Source organism: Piliocolobus tephrosceles, chromosome 15 (genome assembly GCF_002776525.5).
Source record: "Piliocolobus tephrosceles isolate RC106 chromosome 15, ASM277652v3, whole genome shotgun sequence".
Taxonomy (NCBI): Eukaryota; Metazoa; Chordata; class Mammalia; order Primates; family Cercopithecidae; genus Piliocolobus; species Piliocolobus tephrosceles.
Window position 1 is genome coordinate 94,426,504 of NC_045448.1, and position 12,950 is coordinate 94,439,453.

General features: G+C 51.5%; 2 protein-coding genes across 6 annotated transcripts in view; both read right to left on the reverse strand.

Annotated features, from left to right (window-relative positions):
- BCL2L11 (BCL2 like 11) overlaps positions 1 to 5,136 on the reverse strand; it is a 45,229-nt gene extending 40,093 nt beyond the window's left edge. For 2 of the 5 annotated variants that reach the window (XR_002725745.1, XM_023189433.1), the window contains exons 1-2: positions 4,809 to 5,136; positions 3,861 to 3,997 (exon numbers count right to left, since the gene is read on the reverse strand). Coding sequence is in view for 3 of the 5 variants with exons in the window: in XM_023189433.1 (XP_023045201.1) it covers positions 3,861 to 3,997; positions 4,809 to 5,077 (406 nt within the window). In the remaining 2 variants the exon portion in view is untranslated. Of the gene's footprint in view, positions 1 to 3,590; positions 3,998 to 4,808 lie in introns of all 5 variants that reach the window. The other 3 variants (XR_002725744.1, XM_023189431.1, XM_023189432.1) reach the window with 2 other exon arrangements.
- Positions 5,137 to 10,039: 4,903 nt separating this feature from the next.
- ACOXL (acyl-CoA oxidase like) overlaps positions 10,040 to 12,950 on the reverse strand; it is a 358,184-nt gene continuing 355,273 nt past the window's right edge. Inside the window, exons 20-21 of the mRNA XM_026449783.1 lie at positions 10,587 to 10,764; positions 10,040 to 10,067 (exon numbers count right to left, since the gene is read on the reverse strand). Of these exons, the coding sequence (XP_026305568.1) occupies positions 10,645 to 10,764 (120 nt within the window). The 3' untranslated portion in view covers positions 10,040 to 10,067; positions 10,587 to 10,644. The remainder of the gene's footprint in view (positions 10,068 to 10,586; positions 10,765 to 12,950) is intronic.

The following is a 12,950-nucleotide window of genomic DNA, read 5'->3' on the forward strand; positions in this document are numbered from 1 at the left end:
TGAGCTAGACCTTAGCTATCACCACTATGTGGCAAACCTTACAGCTAGATCCAGGTAATTAAAAACATTTTGGTGGAGCAGAGGTCAGGACCTTTTTCTTGCTACCTGCTTTCTTAAACTATTTGTCCTCAGTTAAAAACTGCTCCTTGGAAAGGCTAACAGGCAGAGGTGGATTGACTCGCAACACCTCCTGGGCTTCTCCTCTTTGTCAGGCGCTGGCTAGCATCTGCAGGACATTATTCCCGGCCCAGGGAGCTCACAAACTAAAGGAGGGGTCAGACAATTACCAGCTAAAAGAGAAGTACCCACAAGACACTGAGGAAAAAAAAAAAGAAGAAGAAAGCCATTAACTCCCATCTGTGAATTCTGATGTGCCAGGGAACAAGTATAAAATTTAAGACATTTACTATCCTGACTTTTCTCAACTCTTATTTTCAATTGTACCAGGTACACTTCAGTGTACTGACTACGCTTTAATTTGCATTAAAAACACATATGGCACAAAACACTCATCCAAAATGGCACTCAGTAAACCGACACATGTGAGTGATTTTGATAAAAATCATCAGTTATTCACTAAGGTATCATTTGTCAAGTTAATCCTCCCGGAGTGTAAGGAGACTAAAATTGAGGAAAAGTGAAAAAACTGTATCTGTTGCCCCACAGATAAATATATTCTTTGAACCTGTCTTCAGCAAAATGAGAGACATAAGAAAAATATGAAAATAGTATTAATACACGTAACTACTATATATTCCTCATAGGACTTTACTTTCTCATTAGAACAAAGACGCAAAAACAAAACTTCAAGACACACTGATCTCTACCCCAAGTTGCTGAGCAAAATACTGCTTTGTGGCTAAAGGAGCCTCTGGCTAAGGCGAACCTCTTTTTAACCTCACATTTGTGTTCCACTAGTTCAAACCAATCATAATGACTTCTTTGTGAAAAATGTATTTTGCAATAAATTATCAAAAGCTTCATTGAAGAACTTCATGGATAGGGTTGAGTAAAGAATACTAAACAATGTCAAGAGAACCACTTATGAACTCAGCATTATTTTAGTGGTCTTCAGGCATGAACTAAGACTGTAGAATGTCCACAGAAAATTATGGACTACACAAATTGTAAATTTTATGCTTCAATTTAAGAAACTCACATCTGGCTAAGTTCTTTCCTCCCCCAACCACAACTCATCCTCTTCCAAAACAAATCTTCCAAAATCTTAACACTGAAAACTTACCTCGGGACATTAACTTTAAACCAAACTCCTTGTAACTTCTCAGTTAATCCTATGCATTAAACTCTTCATCACACTATCTACTGAAATGTAGCTAATACTATAAAATTATACCCCAGGATCCACTACTTTACTTTACAGGTATAACCATTAACTGTGCATAATTATTTAGATTATGATCTTTGAAGCCCTGTATCTTTCATGTCAAGTAACAGTGCTTAACTTATAATTAGCTTGTAAAATAGTATTTATCACCAAAAAAAGCATTCATGCCTGTCTTTACATTAAAAAATACACTATCTCACCCACTATTCCCAGTTCCAGGGAAGGAGAAACTACTTCCATGCATTAACCTACCACCTACAGAGACCAATGTATGCATTTTGCTTGAAAGGGACCTGGTTAGAGAAAATAGCTTAATAACCACAAGTGTGAAGCTTTTGTTGTGAAAGTGTGAAAAGCTAATAGCTTCCAGAAGGTCTTTAAAGTACATGTGTTTCAGGATACACACCATAAAGCCCTGTTAACTCATTTAGTAAGCAAGGATGTTATAGTAAGCAAGAATGATCACATATATGGGGGAGCATTTTCATGAGTAGAACAAAAACTACAAGCACCAAGAACTTCTAAGGCCGAAATGAGTTCACGAGCAGTAGTAACAGCAATAATAAAACTTCCAGCTCCTTTCCCTAAGGAGGGGCCCTAAAAAAGTACCTCCTGGCATTTGGCAGGAGATGTGCAGCCAACATGTGTAGCTGCTGGGATGTTTGTCATTTCTGCCCACCACTTTACAGGTGTGCCCAACCTCTGACAAGTGACCACCACTCTGAGGTTCTTTCCAATTCTGTAACATGGGCAAACGTCTGCCTGATTTACCTCACTGAAGCCTATGAAAACAGAGCTAGATGGTATTTAGAAATGTCATTTTGTTCCAGTGTCTACTTTGATGGGTTTGTTGAGTTAGCCTTCATCATGAAGTACAATAATAGACTCTGTACTGGATTTCCTAATTGATAACTCTATCAACTTACTTCTATCTTGTTCACATATGGCAAGCTAATCTGGACGAATGGTCAATGTGATTGACTACTGATCAAGACGTGAACCTTTTCCATTGGTGGGAAACAGCAAGTTGATCAACACAGACTCAGCCCCTCACGAGGGTTACCCAAAGTATGCACCCAAAGTCACATGCTGGAGGTTCAAGGGCCACATCAAGCCTGCAGATGTTTCTTTTCAGCTTGTACAATGTTTTCAAAATCTAAATTAGCTGTCAATGTTGAAACAGGGTATCTGGCATCAATTTTGCATTCCTGGGTTATCTTGCAATATAGGAAAACCCACCCTGAGACCACATGTCCTCACAGCCACAATTAGGCGTGGCCCAAACATAGAAGGGGCAAATACTCTCCAATTTACCAGTCTCCACCAGCTCAGTTCCTTCCATGATTTTGCTGCGGGCCTCTGTGGTATTTATGTTAGCCACTCTTGGTTCAAACCCTACAACTGCCTTTAATCCCTGAAATAAAAACCAACAACTTAATCTGATTAGTACTATGTCCAAACCCTCTGGGCAATAAGTGCAAAGAGGAATTTAAGCAGAAAACAAACCATTTTCATGGTTCTATGTTGGTACTGCTTTCACGAACTCGTTCATTTTTTTTAAAGTGTCATTTTCAAAAGTGATTGTCATCTTTCTTTACACTTTTCATTATTAAGCTATTTTCTGTAAACGATGAGCTCCCTTTCAAGCAAAATGTCATTACTATGTAAAGCCTGGTGGTTAAAACATGTCGTGGTTACACACTTTTGCTTAATGAAGGCAGACCTGAGAGCTAATGTTTGGACCTCAACTCATCACTGCCACAAAAGTTAATAACTTTGTAAAAATGTTGGTCCGGGCCACGCGTTGTGGCTCACGTCTGTAATCCCAGCACTTTGGGAGGCTGAGACAGACAGATTACAAGGTCAGGACATTGAGACTACCATGGCTAATACAGTGAAACCCCATCTCTACCAAAAATACAAAAACTTAGCTGGGCGTGGTGGCACGTGCCTGTAGTCCCAGCTACTCAGGAGACTGAGGCAAGAGAATTGCTTGAACCCGGGAAGTGGAGGTTGCAGTGAGTTGAGATTACACCACTGCACTCCAGCCTGGGCGACAGAACAAGACTTGTGTCAAAAAAAAAAAAAAAAAGTTGGTTGACAGTTTGACACATCCTCCATTCCCATCAAAACGTGGAATAAATCAGTTACGGGGTTTTAAAAGGGGGTTTTAAATGCCACACACAGCCTTCAAGCAGATTCAACCATCCACACATCAACCGCCTCTTACCCAGGCATTGCTTACCCATTGCACTGAGATAGTGGTTGAAGGCCTGGCAAGGAGGACTTGGGGTTTGTGTTGATTTGTCACAACTCATGGGTGCTGGGCTCCTGTCTGTGTCAAAAGAGAAATACCCACTGGAGGATCGAGACAGCAGGGAGGATCTTCTCATAAAGATGAAAAGCGGGGATCTGGTAGCAAAAGGGCCAGGGCTGGCCGGTGGGGCCAGCGGGCCCTGAGGGCTGCCGTGGGGGCAGCTGTCCCCTTCACCTCCGTGATTGCCTTCGGGATTACCTTGTGGTTCTGTCTGTAGGGAGGTAGGGGCCCCAGGTCTGAGCTGGGGAGGCCTCTCCGCAGGCTGCAATTGTCTACCTTCTCGGTCACACTCAGAACTTACATCAGAAGGTTGCTTTGCCATTTGGTCTTTTTTTCTGCAAGTAAAATAAAAACTAAGATTATTTTAAGCAAAAAAAGAAGAAGAAAAAAAGAATAAATCAGCTCTTAGGGTTAATCCCAAATACTTCATGTTCTATACTTTTCCAACAATCTCCCAAATAAAAAAATTCCACCTAAAATAATAAAGGTGTATTTTTTTTTTTGGCAGAGGGTGGGATTAAACTTCGTACCCCCAAACAAAATACGGTAACAATGTCAACAGCTTGTGGAACTGGTGCACACACACACGCGTTTCCAGAAAAGTAGTTAATCTGAAGTCTATTCGCGTGTGCTCTTTGCCCAGGACAGACTTATCCAAGTCAAAAACTCCCAGCGGCTCTGACTTCCCGGCGTTAGGTAGGACGCTGGAGCACAGGAGCGGGCGCAGACGCAGCGATTGCAGGCGGCTGGCCGCGTTCCCTGCTCCGGCCCCATTGTTTGCCGAAAATGCTGAGGGCAGCAAGTCTGGGGGAAGGTTTGGCAGCGGCCGTCAGTCGTAGTAAGTGCGTCACAATAGAGTTTGTAACTCCAGCGCGGCTCGGCCCGGCTCCGGCGCTCTCTCCGCCCGTGGTCCCTCCCTCCCGCGGTTTCTCCCTCCCGCTCCCGTACCGCGCGCCGCACGGAACCAGACAGAACTTCTCCGAGGTGCAGCGGCACCGTTAGGTGCACACCCCTAAATGGGGGGCGGGGGGAATTAGCCAACCCCCTGCAAAGTCTCCAACTAGGTCCGCAGGCTAGGCGACACCGGTGCGCACCCCCTTCATCCCACAGACCCTCCCCTCAGAAGGCAATCAAGCCGAAACTCACGTCCGCGCCTTCCCTTCAGAGCGTAGCGTCCGGGCCCGGGACCGGACCCCGGGGCGTCTGGCCCGCGCCCTTCCCCGACCCGGCGCCCCCTGACCGTCACCACGAAGGCAGCGCAGGAAACAAAGCTCTGGACTCGCGTTCAGAGTACCCGGCGCAGCGCAGAGCCCGCGCCTTCCCGCCAGCCCGCCGCCGCGCTCCGCCGGGCAGCCGACGGCTCCGCACGCCGCGCCTCTGGCCCGCGCTGCCCCGGCCGCAGCCGCCGGGAACATCCTCCGCCTCCTCCCGCTCCTCCCCTTGCGCTCTGCGCCCGCCGCCGCCGGCACCGCCGACCTCCCCGCGCCGCTGGCGCCGGGTGCCCGCGCTCCCAATTGGTCCGCGCGCGGTCGCTCCGCGCCGCAGCCAATCGGCAGCCGCGGTGGGGGCGGCGCCTACGGGTCAGGCCGCCAAAGGCGAGGCGATTGTTGACAAACTCGCCTCCGAGCGCAGCTTGGGCAGTGGTCGTGGCGGCGGCGGCGGCAGCTTCGCCGGAGGATTTGGGGACCGGCTGGCCCGACTACCTTGCCCATCCCTGTGCTCCTTCCAGACACAAGCCTTAGCAGCTCACGCCGCTCTGGACAGCCAGTCACCTGGAGACAAAGCAGGGCTTGCGCCGCGCCCGGACCCGCAGGGCCATAGCCAGGCCCAGTCCTCGCCACTTGTCCTTGTTTTGGCCCGTCGGGGGCAGACCCCAACGGCCGTCACCGCCCTGGCTGCGGCAATTATTCTCCTCCAACAACTTCCTCTCTCTTTCTCCTGGTGCGCCGCAGACACGAGTCAAAGCCGAAGAGCCACCCCTGGCCACGGACGCGCACGTCCGCGACCATCGAGTAAATCCACATCCTCCGCCCTGGCGTCCATTGGGCCCTCCACCAGCAGCGCCAACCCTGGGGCAATAGGTCCCAGAGGGCACGGCGCCGCCAGCCTGCACCGCGAACAGGGTCGGGTGTGCTCGGGCACGCGTGAGCCGCTAAGACAGCCCGGCCCCAGGGACCGCGTAGGTTCTGCTGGCCGCGGCTAGTCCCCTGCGCGGTCCAGGTGGTCAGGGGAGGACCTATATCTCTCGCTGTCAGCGGATCGTGTGGATGACACCGTCTGCAAGACTCCTGCAGAGCAAGCAGGGGCCCCAGGTACGCTTGAGAAAGCGAATGCAACAGCGGCCCCGAAACCTTGGCCTGAATGAGTAAAAGGAAAAGCCCCGTCTCGTCAGTTAAATCACCACCTCAGTTCCGCAAATCCTCCGCAACAGGCCCGCGCGCCAAAAAAACCAAGACGCGAAACACGCACTGCGCGGCCGCTACTGCTGGGGCGCTGGAGCCGGCGGCGAGACTTTCCGGCTGGGCGCAAAGCCCAGTACTACTAGCTGGTCCTCAGCTCCCAGGCCGATGCCGAAAAGCACGCGCTGCCTCTCCTCCTCCCCGGACGTGCGACCCTTCACCAGGCCCGCGCGCAGCATCCCGGCCCAAGCCGCACTTGGCCAAGAGCCCACAGGCTCCGCGCGAACGACCTTTCTCTAAAGAGAACCTGCCCGAGGGAACCCGACCCACACGGATCCCCACCTCGCGCCGGCGACAAGCGGGGCCGATGCAAGCGTCTCCGCTCGCACGTGCACGGGAAGCGGGCAGTAGGTGGTGGCGTTCGGGCTCCAGCGCTAGTCTTCCATCGGTGTCAGGCCCGCACCGCGGGATTTGGAGGTATTTACCTTGCGTTTTTCAGTCCGAGAGTCAGAGTCAGACATTTGGGGGAACAAGGGCCAAGGGAAGGGCGCCGAGGCGGTGGCGGCGGGAACTCAGCGAACCGAATACCCCGATGATGCGATCGCAGTGTGGCACGGTTCGCAGGGTGACTGCAAGAATCGAGCGGTGGCAGTGGCGGCGGCGGCGGCGGGCTGTACGCGGACGTCCAACAAACTGCAGACCCGGCGGCGGCGCAGAGCGAAGTGAAACCTGCGCTGCCTTGCAGCCCAGCTCTGGCTGGCGGCCCCGCTCCTGCGCCCAATCACTGCGGACCCCGCCCCCGCTAGGTCCCGCCCCGGCGCGCGGGCTGGCAAGCTCCGCCTTCTCGGCGCCTCGGCCGCCGGCGCGTGCAGGCTCGGACAGGTAAAGGCGGGGGTGGCCCCGCTGGGTTGCCTCCCGCGCGCGCCGCCGTCCCTGGCGTGTTTACCGGAGTGACTCTGCCTGCTGGCGGCCATGTGCGCGCCCATCCCCCACCCCAAAGTGTACCCTGGCCTCCCGCTCACCTCCCCCAACCCTGTGGCGGCGGCGTGCGCGGCACAGAGGGGGCGCTCCGGTCACAGCCTCCGCTGGCCGGGCCAGCGGTGGAAAGTCTCAGGAAGAGCCTTGCGCCCTCACTGTGCCCTGAGTTTCTAAGCCGCTCTGGGGCAGGCGCGGGGACTGGGTCGGTCCTCGGGAAGGCGCGGGGCGAGGTCTTTGAGCTTTCCTCACTCTGAGGGTCCCTGGCGCCGGGCGGGACGCGGATCAGCAGGCTGCGCATCTTCCTCGCCCCGGCCTCTCGCGGGACTCAGACACCCACCTCCTGCCACCCCGCAGGGGCTCTCCAGCTTTTCTTCCGCGCCCAGTCTCCCTAAGAGACAGAGCCCGTGGAGGCAGGACGTACCCAGAAAATGGCCAGGCGCGGTCCCAGTGGGCGTCTTCGCCGCCTCCCGGGTGAGGGCGGGAGGCATGTCAGCAGAGCAGGTAAAATAGGGGAATGAAAAAGGCACTCAGAAAAAAAAAAAAATCCTTTTAGGAAAAAAAAAAAACAAACACAAAAAACCGAGGTGAGCGGCGGCCTCCAAGTGAGAAAACGTTGCGCACTACATTCGGCTAGGACCCCCAAGATTTGCTGGGCTCGCAGATTACCTCGTAGAAGCTGTCCCTGGACGGGCTGAGGCCAGTGAAGGCAGAACAGCTGAGTTCGGGACGTGGTGCGGGAGCGTAAAACCCCGTCCCTTCTCCCCGGGCGGCCCCCCCCCCCCGCCCCCAGCCAATCCCTTCTTGGAGTCCGTGACACCACACTCTCTGCCTCCCAGGAGACCAAACTCCATGCCGCCTCTCCAGTCCTCCGAGTCTGCACCTGGGTCTGCTCTCCCAACGCGTGGCTGGTGCCCCCAACCCCGGCCCTCCTGTCTGCTCCTTGCGCGCCTCAGTTCCCCAGCCCCGGCTTCTAGACCAGTGCAGCGGGGGTGTGGGAGGTGGATCGGGAAATGGAACATCCCGAAGGTGAGGTCAGGCTAGATGGATTAAGGAAACTCTGTAAAGGGACCACCCTACCCACCAGCGCAGCCGGCGGGGAGAAGGAAGGGGCCTTGTGGTAGAGGAGCAAGTGAGGAGGCGCTGTCCCGCCGTCCGGCCACCTGGGTCAGTTTTTAAATTCATAAGCGCTTCTGTAATGTCAGTGGGACACACCACAACCCCAGGCCAAAGTCTCAGCGCATTTTCGGGTGAATTCTGAGCGAGGTGAAAGAGGCCTTGGGTTCCCGGAGTCGCTGGAGTACGCGCGTCGGGCCCCGCCCAGTTATTTCGCTGCAAGAGGGAAAAGGCACCTGCGTGGACACGGCTAAGTAGACTCGGAGGCCGGAGATCTGTCCTGACGGGTCCTCGAAGTTCCTACCGCGGACGAACTTTGCTTTTCGGCCGTCCGGCGTCGCAACTGGGGAAAAGCAACGAGACCTGCTGCGCGGGCTGAGAGCCTGAAGGTAGCCGAACGCCGCAATGCTCCGCGCTCCCCGCGGGGTTGGGCGACTCAGACAGGGACCGGAAAAGAACCACGCAGAAGAAAGCCCTATTTCTTGTCGTCTGTTCCTGTGCAGCCTTGCAGTCTTGCAGCTTCGCCGCCCCCGCATCGCTCGCTCTCGCGACCCTGTGAACACTTTGAAAAACAAGACAGTCGGGGGGAAGCAACGGGCTAAGTGGTCCTATTTGGGGCACTAAAAGGAAGCTGGCCAGAGGTGGCGGGTTCATGTGTCCCCCGAGACCCAGGCCGCGTCGGGGGCCTCGAGCCCTTGCAGCCTTCTCCCGTGGCGTCGGGAGGTCCTCCCAGAACTGGGCCAGAGCGCAGAGAACGCAGAGACGGGCCCATGGGTTTTAGGTCACCTCCCTCGCAGTGGACGCGGGCAGAGCAGTGCCAAGAGACGTGGAGGGAGAGAGAAGGGAGGATGAGTTGGACTGAAAGAAGCAAGAATGAAGTCGGGCAGCTGGGATCTGAGAAATGGGAAATCCATGGCCCTTGCCCGGGACCACAGGCGGTGCCGACGTGGTCTCTCCTAGTTCCGAAATTGCCCAGGCCCGCCTCCCCGCCCTCTGCAAGCAGCGAGAATGACTTCCACATCGCTTAATTTCTTTATTAAACTTTTCACCTATGCTCTTCTAAAGGACAGATTATAGCGTCAGATGGTAAAAATGTTTTCCGCCCCTTGTCTTGCTGTACGGAAACCGCCGGCCTGGAAGGACATGCCGAGTTCTTGTTTTGCCGAGAGCAAAACTCTAGGCTCCCATTTCCTTCTCCCAGTCCGTGCGTTTCCTTACAGAGGCCCAGAGCGTCTGATTCACTGAAAAAGCATCACTTGCTGAACTGAACCTTTTTGCCCGCTCACGGAAAGAGTGGAGCTTTTTTCTTTTGTCTAAGAGTGTTTGCTTTTTTTTTTCTTTCACTAGGCACCACAGTTTTTCTAAATCACTGGGAATGTGAGTCACCGCTAACAGCAGGAGACCTTTGGCGGCACCCGGCTGTGGAGCGCGCTTGCAGCGGGGAGCCCACCCTGATTGTCTAGGGGATCAGGCACTGAAGTTGGGAGAGGTTGCAGTCAGGCCAGGCTGGGTTTCAGGGAAAGGGCACAGAGATCCAGCGCACCAGGCGACCCTCTTGATCTGTTTCCTAGCAGCCAGCGGCGCGCCTCGCCAGCCTCAGCGGGACCTTCCCTTTGCCACCAAAATCCCCCCGGCCTCGGCCACAGCTCCGGGCGTCAGTGGAGCGAGCGTCGTGGCAGCTGCAGGCGGGTCACCACACTTCCCGCCACACCCGTTAGAGCTTGGCTCCCAGCTTGGGCCGCTGGGAGCGCGCCCCTTCCCGTGGCAGCGGCTCCAGCGGTGCAGGGTAGAAAGCCCACGCGGACCGCGGGTTGGAGATTCCGGCGATTGGTGCGTGGAGGTTGGTGTGTGGAATGTTAAAGGCGGGGATCACCCTCAGGGCATCATCCTTCACCAAGTCTCACAAATCCAGCAACTGCAAAACACGACACAATGGGACAGGTCAGATGTTGGCACACTTACAAGCCATTAGTGTCAGCGGCTTTCCTCCCACCCCCAAGCACCCGCACACACAGCGGCCCCGGAAACTAGTTTCCCTTTGGATTCTCCTGTGGAAACTGTTGGCCATGAATAACCCTCGGAAGCCTTTTTTATTTTAGACATTCCAAACTCTGACACCTAGCCTAGTGGAAACCCAGGCTTTTTCCGTAAGGGGGTGGGCGTGGACGTGGGGGCGGCTTTGCCCCCAAATTAGCCGGGAACTCGGGACCAAGGTCTGAGAATTTATTAATGTTCCCTCCTTGGTCCTTCCCTCCCTAGTCCTTCCCTCCGCTCCTCTTTCTTTTCCTCCTCTGCTGTCCCACCTCTCCACCTCTGGAGTGCCTGGGGTGCCACCCTCTGGCGCACAGAGGCAACTGAACAGGAAGAGTCTCAGAACAGGTGAACCAACCAGTAGTAGACCCGCTCCAGTCTCCCCAGACTAGCGCCTTCAGACCTGGCTGGCAGTAGGCCATGATTCTTGAAATTCAGTCCAGTGAGACGGCGGACCAATGCTAGCCATCTTCCACCTGGCTGCTGCGGAAAATCCATCTGCTGTTAACGCCAATGCCAAGGAACGCTGCGGATGCCCTTGTTTGTTCTGGCAGCCACTGGAAGGCAGGGATAAGACATTCCTGGTGGATAGGAGAGGGAGATGTAAGCTAGTGTTTTGGAAGCTGCACTGGTGTATTTTTATTTCATTTTCCATGGCTTAGGTGCCAGTGTATTTTTTTTTTTTCAGGAAAAATAGAAAGCTACCAAAATAATAAGATTGTTGTTCTAGAACTACACAAGGGCAGAGGGACGGCTTTCCTTTCTTCTAATCTACTACACGTTGTACTCCATTTTTCAAGTTTTCAGCCAGTGGTAAATTTGTTTCACTCCCCAAATCACAGTAAATCCCTAGGTTTTCATGGTTTATTTTTACAGGTTTAACATCATCACTTACACCAGCCCCGCCTTTGCCCTCACAGGGTGGTCATCTCTGAGCCGCACTGATGTTGTTAAGATCAGTTTCCTTTGCAGCAGTCCAAAATGCCATTTCAGGTTTTCAGAGCATTTCAGGTTTTCAGTGAGGTCCCAAGAAGGAAGGTGGTGGAAATAGGGGATGGGGGACATATAGAAGGTAGGGATATGGTGGAGAAAGAGCATGAATTGTAATAGTCCAACAATACATCTTCCCTGAAAATGTGCTCTATTATTACATCAGTCATTTCTAATGAAAAACTTCATTCTTCACACACTGTGGTTAAGCAGCATCAAATCAGTACTGAAAAGACCTTTGATCATATTTGCAAGATGCACTAAAATGAACTTTCACTGACCAAGATTTCAAAGTTTGTAATTAATACTCTTGACAAATCCCTGACTAATCTGTCAACTCTCAATGTCTTTAACCACACAGTTCAAAACCATGAGGTGGCGTACACAGCCCCTAAAGTTTCCACATATTGTCATATGATTATTCAAGATAATTTTCCCTTTGGGCTTGCATTATGAAACTCAACCAACTTTGGTAATATATTCACCGGTGGGGGAAATACAATGATTTGAATGAGTGTAAAATAGAGTATGGGTTTTGTCTATCTAGTGCCAAATACAGAACTTAGGGCCAGAGGTAGGAATTAAAGGAGGCAGATTTCAATGTAAAGAAAACTTTTAAAACATAAACTTAAAAAGGAACCCAATGGCTGGTGAAAAGGAGGGTTTCTTGACTCATAAGTGTTCAGGGAGTGTCCTCTCCAATGGCACCCTAGAGAGGAACAATGAACTGGCTGTGAAGAGGAGTTGACTGCCAAGATTCTTTCTAAATTTAAAGTTCTGGGGCAGTCTAAAATACTTTAGCCTTCTCCATTCTTCATAGACTGCAACAGAAACCCCAGAATGATTATTGGCTCGATGGGTGGATCCAGCATCATTCCTGTTAGTTATTGTTTGATTCTGATTCCAGATACCCACCAACCTCTGTTCCTGGCTGTCAAGATGATAATAATAATTACCATCCTTTCACTCACAAAGTGTGTGCTGGATTCCTACCCAGTGTAAGGCACAATTCTGGACTTTAGAGGTTTAATGGTACACACTGCAGGAACAGGTCTCACATCGTGAAGCTGTTGAGGTATTTAAAAAACTTTAAAAAATATATGATCTCTTTAATACAAAATAAACTTGAGTAGATAATATAGCATTGATTATTACACAGTTACAATATTTTTATTACCAGGGAGTATTTTTGTATGGGGCTAAGCAGTGTATTATTAAAGTTTAGTTTTGTTACCAAACATGCTTCCATACTATAAGCATAAAAATTGCACATACTGTAGGGGTCCTGTGCCCTGCCAGTTTATGACCCATTTATGCTAGACAGAGTACTTCAAGCTTACCCATATTTTTACAAAGAAAATTCACCAGCTTTTGAAAAAGAAATGAATAGGTATACTTTAAAAATAAAAGAGCACGAACAAGTTATAGGTTGTTGCAAAAAAAAAAAAAGTTTTTAAGGTCAAACCTAAACATGGGCACTATTGCTGTACAAGCAATAAGAACGTACAATCCACTGGGAATAGCCAGTGAGTGGAATTTGAGAATATCTGCTTTAAAGAAAGCAGAAGCACTCAGCCCTCAAGGGATGATACTGTGTTTGGCTATATTAATATGTATATTTGGGAGTGAGGGAAAAATTGTAACATCAGTTTGGCTTCCCACCTCCATCTAGTTGCAGTACTCAATTTATTTTTCCGCTTTTTTTTTTTTTTGACTCTCCCTATAGTTTCCTTATTTCAGTTGGGAGAGTAGGATGACAAGGATGGGCAGTGACTAA